Below are 8,918 nucleotides of genomic sequence, written 5' to 3'. Positions count from 1 at the left end.
ACGAATGAAGAATGCTTTATATTTCATCTTAAATAAAAAAAAAAAAAAAGAAAAAAAAAAAAAAAAGAAAAACGCATTTGGCGACGCCATAGCTCTTTTCTAGTTTCCTTAGGATTCCCTCAGAACTCTCCACGCGTCCTGTGACAGCAAAAGTCTCAAACTGAAAAACACATCTGCCCGAGGTTTCACCTTAGATGGATAATGTCATTAGTTAAATAAATCGTCCCTGTAGTGTCTTTAAACAGCTGGATTTTCAGATGTCTCCCGCGAGAGTTTCCCAAAAACGTCAACATCTTACTCGTCTCCAGATCCCTATCTCTCTCTCTCTCTTTCTCTCCTTCCTGAAACAATTCGAAAACCGGTCTGACACCTGTTATGAATTTCACAGAGATTCTTTTCAGGAAACTACGTATACACGGCGGAAGAAACAGATAAAAATGACGAGAGATGCATTGAAATACTCATTCATTCCTTACTGTTACCAGAATAAAGCAAAATTATCGCTTGAATTTTTTTTTTTTGGGGGGGGAAGGGGGGCAGAAAAAAATTCCTGCTCTACGCGATCGTACACATCTGCTTCCAAGTGAGACACAGAAAGTTTCGCTCCATAAATAATTAATAATTTGAAAAATTCTCCTAGCGAAATTGGTGAGTGCAAACTCACAGGTCACATGTATTGGACTAACTGAAGATTTTGGTGACTCAGCGAGGAGAAAATGGGCACTCGATGCTGGTTCGTTATCCTTTTGCTATCGCTCTTTCACAGCTTATATCGTCGAAGATTCTTTGTCGAAGGAGATAGCTTCGCTTCTATAGCACAAATGGAACAAATCGTCAATTTGGAGATGACGTTGAGTGAAAGCCTGGAGAGATTTGTCGAGTTAGAGAAGAGTCGATTAGACAAAGTAAAACAATTTTCTACAAGCGTCAAGGAAGCGATGAATCAAGTGAAAATAGAAGGACCAAAATCTCTCGAGAATCCTGCCACATCTTATGCTGTAATCAAGAGATTTGCGAACGGATGGACAGAGCTTGGGAATTTTTTAGAGAAAGACTATTCCAATGGCAAGTGTACTGATTATGGCATGATAAAATCAAATTAATTCTCTGATGAGTGTCGACGGGAAAATATCGTTTGGGTTTGTTAGTTTGGGGTTAAATTTAGGTCTTCATAACCAAACGGGACTAAACATGAAATTTATAAAGGAATCGAAATTTCTCTTTTCTCTCCGCCGTCTCTATTTTAGCAGGAAGAGCTGCGGTCGTATTGTTTATACTAACAAACAATAAATACAAATCATGATACAAGCATGCGGCTGACAAATCAGAAAACTTCAATGATACAATTCAAGTATTCATAAAAATTATTCTAGATCATTTTAGGTGTTTTTTGTAAAAGACTTTTTGTTTCTTGGAAAGATCAAGATTTACCAGATCACATATCAGCATTTTATTATTACCTTTCTAGTTATTAAGCAATCAGATCGCTATTAGCTTTGAATATTTGTTGCTCGATGCTGATATCCTGCCGTTAAAATACGCTTTCGTAGATACAGTCGAACGGCCACTTTTTTCGGGCCCGGTGAGCTGTCCATACATTCATTTAAACCTCTCCATAACGGCCACCTCTTCACAACGGCCTCTTTCTTCTGTCCTCAAGATGGCCGTTGTTCAGCTGAAGGTGGCCGAGAGGTTCAAGGTGGCCGAAAGGTTCAGCTGAAGTTTCCGTCAATGTAAAGCGAATCAAACGCGGAGATGAAATTAACGAACCAATGATAGTATAAAAGCGGCTGTTGGCGACGTTTAGTCAGCGTGCCCTGTGATTGGCTAAGAATTAAGACTCCCGCCACCATTTCGATAAGTAGTAACCTGTTTGAAGATCGTTAGAATCCATGATGGCAACTTGCGATCCAAATAGTTAAGCTTTGACTTATCACTCCTATCCCACAGATTTACGAAATCTACTACAGTCAAATAAATGGCAGTTTCCAACCCACAATGAAGATCTGCTGGGGGCCATGGCGGCATTGTTTCGTCTCCAAGATACTTATAATATATCTGCAGTTGACATGGCTGATAATAACATAATAGGTGAGCGAAGAAGAAAACTTTCACGTGTCAGTATCTGACCAACAGCGAACCTTCCTCTTCCATCCCCTGACCCAACATTAACCTAAACTTGTTATCAGTTGACTACTGTTGTTGGGTTAGGGAAGGGAGGGGTAGGTAGGTTCGCTGTTGCTCAGATATTGAAATTGAACCAATTTTTGTTTTGTTTTGTTTTGTTTTGTTTTTTCTACGAGAGACCACCTGACCTAATATTTTTAAAATGCTCTGACTCCTGTGAGCTCCAACTGATTTCATAGTTTTGTTTTCTTGGTAAGATACTAAACTCTCTCTCCACTAAGCCTGATCCTCCATGGGAGGGTTGAACTAAGATCTCATACGGGAGGGACAGCAATCCTGAAGTCGCCACATCATGCCACAGCCTGATTCGGATAACCCCAGTTTAATTTTAAGGGTTTTTACTCCCTCTCCTCAGCATGACCCACTAATAAGTCTGTTACAATCAGGTTTGTTTTCATGTATCATCCTCAAGGTTGCGGAGCTGCTCCAAAGCTTTTAGCCGAAGACTGTTTCGATCTTGGAACTGTGGCATACCAGGCCGGTCGATACACACAGGCCAGAGAGTGGCTGAGTTTAGCAGAAACGTTCATACATAAAGGGAGACACGATGGTGCAGTGAATCGAACTGAAGTGGTAGAATACCTGGCCTGGATCGAATACGTTGTAAGATCATTCAACTCAATATTTCCTTGTAGGAGAGGATATATGTTAGAGAGTATACGCTACTTAAAATGGGGGGAAAGTGTGCCTTCCAGTCGGTTTACTCCTCAGCGATCTCAACTTGTGCGATGCCAGTTTATTTATGTATGCATGAGTCAATCAATCAACGTAATGTTTAAAAATCCCAACTGGCAGGAGGCAAACCAGTAGGCTGTATACAAAGCGCAGCTTGGGAGTTGAACTCAGGTCAACCACGAACGAGTCCATCGAGTAGCAGGGTGGAGGACTTGATCATGGGACCACCATTTATGAGCCCAGCGCCCTAATCACTCGGCCACACTGCTATGGGTTTTTTGCCTTGAGAGGCCCAAGAAGAATCCCTTTGCTTATCAGAATATTCGTTGTTTAAACATCTCTTCTAGGGGTACCAGCATATCATTGTGCAGTTGGGAATAGAAAAACGAGGAAAATGTATCGTCGTTTTGTACCAAAACCTCGTGTGTCCAGCCCTTGCCCAAGACCTTAGATTACACAGAAACTAAATTTATGTTTAATTTTTATTTTCTTCTAAAGAAAGGAAATCCCGAGCGCGCTCTCAATCTTACCTTGGAAATACTTCAATTAGGTAAGTTTGGGAAATTTCTTTTTCTTTTTAGTTTTCATTTTTTTAAAACTTTCATACATTTTCGCTTAGTTCCTCATAACAAGCAGGCGAAAGAGAATGTCATGCACTATAGGGAGATGGTGGAACAAGGAACACGTGATACACATGATCAAATAAAAGCAAAAGAGGAAGAAATCAATACGAACACGTTCAAAAGTGGGAAGTACGCGACTTTGTGCAGGGGCGATACAAGTCAGGTACCAGTCCTTTTTGGTTTATGTCTCAGATGTCACAACTTGACAGATTTTTTAGACACACTCTGAACCTATAATGTTTCTTTCTATTATGTCCATGCTTCTACGTCAGCATCCAGATTTCACCTGATGGACATAATAGGCCAGCAATGATATTTTTTACCATGGTGTTCAAACGCAAAGTAGCTTTTCAAAAAACGATTCATTTCCGAGATGTTCAACACCCCTCCTTGAAAATGAGGTTCATTTTTAGAGAGCCTTATCAAATTTGGTCTTTAGGCTGTCTCCCCATTCACCTCCTCCCCTCGTTTAATTTGTTTCTCTCTTAACTTAGAGTACCCCTCAAGGAGATCTCAACTGTTGGTATCACGGACAGAAGAGTCCATTACTCTTACTCAGACCCATTAAAGTGGAAATGGTTTGGCGTAAGCCTGAGCTGTTAATCTTCAGAGATCTTTTAAGCACGAAAGAAGCTGAAAGAATCAAAGAGTTAGCTACACCTAAGGTCTGTCACCTAAGACTATTTCTATTGCTGGGTCATTATCTTTATACAAATAGGATAACCTTCAGCACGTACCATATTGAAAAATACAACGGGGCATGGAGGTTTGATTGTGATGACTGAGCACCAGAGCCATCAAAGAGCACTTTTTGCCTTGTGACCTCGTTTCCGGAACCCTTCCCTGTAAAATTAGAAAATGCCTTAGGTACGAGTTTTTTGTTTTTGTTTTTTCGCCAGATTGAGACGTGTTTATTCAAAAAATTATAATTGTATACGGGAGATAAATCGGTGCAGCCTTGGATTAATATTAATACAAAGTTTCTTACCGCTGTAACCTGATCGGGGCGTGTAGAATCCATAATAGTACGGTTGCTTAATTATCCAAGCAATACAGCACCTGCCCTCACGGATGCATGACTCGGTTACTTGTTTCTCTTTAACTTGCAGCTTCAAAGAGCCACTGTGTTTAACAGACAGACAGGGAAGCTGGAAAACGCGGATTATAGAGTAAGCAAAAGGTAGCCATTTCTGTTTATGGAAATGACTTATACGTTACGTTACGTTACCTGGCCTTTGTCACACAATCGGTTTTTCGTGACGTAATGTTCTCTTCGTCATGAGCGCCAATAAGAAGAATCCTTCAGATCCCAGATGTTGAATTGACCTTTGTCCGTTTAAAAGCTTCGGTACACTCAGAGTAAGTTTCTGAATTGGAGAGGTGCGACTTAATAGGGAACACGTTGATGCTCACCAAACGAACATAAACACCGCATGATCTCTTGTGATGACTAACGAAGATGATCGATCTGCGAGTCTGAAATTTGTTTCTGAAGGTAACGGGTCAGAAAGAACGAAACAGAGTGAAAACACAATCTTAATTCTAATTTTTTTGTCATCGCAGTGCTTGGCTGGAAAGTTGGGACGATGAGGTCATTGTAACAGTTAACAGAAGAATTGGTGCGGCAACAGGTCTGGAAATGGACACAGCGGAACCTTTACAGGTATTAACCCCAGTGTTACGCAAGATTAGTCTGGTGCCCAGACCTAAGTTCCAATTGCAAAGCTGTGATCTGGATACGGGGCTAATGTGATGGCAATTGAGGACCTGAAAACTCCCTATGAAGACTAAAGCTATAAAACAATAATCTGATCTTCAAGCACTTGCCACTACATATGAATTTTTCGAATTATTATTTGGAAGAACACAGGAACCCGCAGACAAAAATAAAAAGGCCGTGAGTTGTGAAAGGATAGAACTAACAACGGGATATAAAGGAAATGCGAACAAACTGAAACCTGGTCGCTAAATTACATTTGGATGTTTCGTACTTGACCAGATAACATCCCGAAGGGGATTGTCAGTTTCCAATTTTTTTCATGATTCACTTGACATATGTTTGAAGAGTGATGAGAAGCGTGACCTTGTTCCTCCTGAAAAAATCCTTTGGCAACCTCCAACACACTCGTAGTTGATGCCTTACTTTTTCTTTCAGATTGCAAATTACGGAATGGCAGGACAATATGAATTCCACCATGACTTTGGAGTAAGTAATGATCGGTAAAATATTCAAGAACCAGGGCTGTAGCCAGATTTCAGGACAAGACGAGGCAAGTTTCGAGCGCCGAAGGTACTAGCCGCTAGAGGGGTCTGGGGGCATGCCCCCCAGAAAACTTTTAAATCTAGAGGTTTAAAAATGCTCTTTTAAGGATTTTCCGTGGCATTTTTCTTCAGAAAAGTCAATCTTTAAGAAAAAAATTAAAAAAGGCCAAAATTAAGACGAGGCAATTGCTTCGTCTTGGCTCATGCTAGCTACGGCCCTGAGAATAATTAAAAAAAGAAAACTAAACGCCTTGTTTTTCGTACAGCCTAAAGTGGAGAAGAGTTTGAAATTGAGACACTGGACTAGAGAGGTCTTCAGAGTATAAGGTACAAGAAAATTCTCAAAATAAACACTGAAAATAACTCTCCATCCGCTTGCTGCCTTTTTTTCTAGGATCCAGGTTCACCTTTGGACTTGTCACCGAATGGAAATCGCATCGCCACTGTGCTTATTTATGTAAGAATATGCCTTTAGTTTAAAATGAAATTAATGTTCGATGTCACCCTATTTTCAGAATTATCTTAAATCGAGCATGTTATGTACAATTGTTGACCGAGCGTCGACGTTTCGAGTGCTACACTAATGATCTTTTCTAGGCGAGGAGGAAGGCTTTATGACCTCTAACAGAAGAATATGACGCGTCTTTGCATTGTTTTTATTTTCTTTTCCTGCAGTTGAATGACGTCAGCAGGGGAGGCTACACAGTTTTTACGCGAGCGAAGACTTACGTAAGCCCGACAATGGTGAGGAACTTTACATGGACGATCATTTTGTCTTGAAGAAAAATCTTTCATCTCTTCGCAAGTGATATTTATCTGTTCGCTTACAGGGAGACGCAGCTTTTTGGTACAATCTTAAACGATCTGGAGAGGGAGATTATGAAACGGAGCATGCAGCCTGCCCAGTCCTCTGCGGAAATAAGTGGGGTAAGTCTTTAGGGGAACTGGTGCCAATTACCTTGAGCTTGACTGTCCAATTAGTAGAACGGGTGGTTTTAAGTCCGTAAGTGGTTCCAAACAATTTGGAACTCTTGTAGACGACAGGTGCTCAAGAACTGGTCTGAAGAAATAGTACAAAAGTAGAGATAATTGAGAGGTGAACGAGAGTTTCATTACCGTTTTCCCAGCCGAGCCTCCTTTTAACTGCTTCCCTGATCTTCCGCACAGTGCACAACAACAACAACAACAACAACAACAACTTTATTTTGCACAACGACATGCTGTCAATCTTTTCTTTTTGTTGTTCTTTCTTCATTCAAAGAAGTCAAAACCTGAGGATCAAACCTATTTCCCACTCACCACTGTGACCTCAGCCAAAAAATTTGCCCTTTACCTTACCCCCCTACCCCCATCCCTCTCATCCCATGTTGACCCCTCAAATCTTCTCAGCTCAGTCCTAACCAATAACATCCAATTATGAACAACAGGGTCCTCCTTGTGATTCTTTAACGGCTAAATTTTGTTGGCGTAACATCGGCGTTTCTCCTCGTTTCCTCTTCAGTGGCCAACAAGTGGTTACATATTCGAGGACAAGAATTCCGCCGCAAATGCAGTCTTAACCCCAAAGAATAAGAAAAACATTGACTACAATTCAAGCTTGGTTTTTGTGGTGGTCCTTTTTGAATACGGATTGAAATGATAGATAAGATTTTGTGCCCATTGGTCCATGCATCTAGAAACTCGGTTAGGATTAGTAACTGAATGGTAACTGAATGAGTGAACAAAAGAAGCCGATGCCTTCATGTCACTGGATCAATTGCATTAGCACCTAGATCCGAAATCCTTTATGCCACAGTGACATGTATTTCAAATCATATCATTGTTTTTAAACCGCGAATAAAGTTTGACATGTTATCAAAAACTAACTCCTCCTTAAGAATTACTTTCGCAGGAGTTGCCAATAAAAATAATTTGGTTGTTTTTTATTTTGATCTTTTGTTTTTTATTTCCCCTCCTATTTTATTTTTCCTAATATTCGATCCCTAAAGCATGCAGAGAAAGGCCACTGTTACGCCCCGCATGTTGCACAAGATCGGGGGGGGGGGCAACTGCGCGCTTACACTTCCGGCCTAACCCAAAAAGAAACCCCAACTCTTTATCAGTTGACTGTTTTTGGGTTGGGGGAGGAGCCGGTATGCGCGCAGCTGCTCAGATACCGACATTGAATTGCCCACTCTACGAAGGGCGTAGCCAGGGGGTCCTGGGGTGCCCGTGACCCCCCCCCCCCTGGTAGGTTTTCTTTAGAGCAAACAACCTACAATATTCAGGTGGGGAAAACGCCGTAAAAGCCATTAATATGAGCCTTCATGCCACGATAATACGACTGAGCCCGCTGATACATGCGGGAGAGCAGCGGTGTAAATGGTGAGTAGCCTCTGTGACCCCCACTGAGAAAAATCCTGGCTACGCCCTTGTCTACCGATCTAAAGTAGATTAAAATCGTTCTCAAAGATGAAAGAAGGATTTGAAAGAAGTAGCTTTTGAAATAACCGTTTCAACCACCCCAAAGCATTGCTAATTTTGGATGAGAGGATTGGATTTTGAACTGGGTCCGCGGCATAGCAAGACCAGCCCCGTTATGTACAATAAAACGCTAACCCTAATTATTTTTGCTGTTAAATTTCTTCGCTCCTCCTAGTTCGAAGTAAACGATCAGGAATAAGTAATCAGACTTTCTAGTGCGAAAAGCCGCGTTCGGCCGCGGCGTTGGTTTTAGCCGACTGTGGCACGCAGCGTTCAGTTTGCGGACGCCGGCGGCAATCTAGTTTCTTGTGCGCGTCATGTGCCGGCCGCCATCTTGGAAAACAAACGCACTGCTTACACGAGTAGGGAAAGACTTTAAATCATTTCGGCTCCCTAGGTCGCTAGTTTTGAATTGTTTACGCTTCTTTACGAGGCTTGAAATGGAAAATTGTAATATGACGGAACCAAATGTTAACTTGCTCGTCAATATATAACTGTAATTCCACTTCTAGTTTCGAGAAGTTTGAAAAACATCGTTTTTCAAGATTGATATTGTTCTTTAAAGGAAAGATTTCGATCTGTTCGTGCGATTCGTGTTTTGTGTTCAGATAAAACACAAACTGACATAAAAAGTCAACAAACCATCCGCCATCTGACAGATCGGAATAACGTATACGCATGCGCTAGGTTTTGCCGCGGAAACACGAA

The 8,918-nt window shown here is 41.3% G+C and overlaps 1 protein-coding gene across 1 annotated transcript; it reads left to right on the top strand.

Moving 5' to 3' along the window:
- The first annotated feature begins 627 nt into the window (after positions 1-627).
- On the top strand, positions 628-7,672 carry LOC111337615 (prolyl 4-hydroxylase subunit alpha-1). Its single transcript, XM_022943950.2, has 13 exons — positions 628-1,065; positions 1,951-2,091; positions 2,600-2,790; positions 3,361-3,412; positions 3,482-3,648; positions 3,980-4,150; positions 4,595-4,665; positions 5,049-5,148; positions 5,641-5,691; positions 6,142-6,204; positions 6,423-6,491; positions 6,578-6,674; positions 7,249-7,672. Exons 1-13 carry the CDS (start codon positions 717-719, stop codon positions 7,317-7,319), a joined length of 1,593 nt encoding a protein of 530 aa, XP_022799685.2. The 5' UTR covers positions 628-716; the 3' UTR covers positions 7,320-7,672.
- Positions 7,673-8,918: the final 1,246 nt, after the last annotated feature.

Source organism: Stylophora pistillata, chromosome 2 (genome assembly GCF_964205215.1).
Source record: "Stylophora pistillata chromosome 2, jaStyPist1.2, whole genome shotgun sequence".
NCBI lineage: Eukaryota > Metazoa > Cnidaria > Anthozoa > Scleractinia > Pocilloporidae > Stylophora > Stylophora pistillata.
The sequence above is the reverse complement of the archived record's forward strand: the minus strand, read 5'-3'. Positions and strand labels throughout refer to the sequence as shown.

Excerpts from the sequence above, each read along its gene's own strand:
- LOC111337615 (XM_022943950.2), top strand. The coding sequence starts at position 717 with ATGGGCACTCGATGCTGGTTCGTTATCCTTTTGCTATCGCTCTTTCAC. Across the intron at positions 2,092-2,599 it reads GGCTGATAATAACATAATAG|GTTGCGGAGCTGCTCCAAAG; the intron begins GTGAGCGAAGAA and ends ATCATCCTCAAG. Across the intron at positions 4,151-4,594 it reads AAGAGTTAGCTACACCTAAG|CTTCAAAGAGCCACTGTGTT; the intron begins GTCTGTCACCTA and ends TTTAACTTGCAG.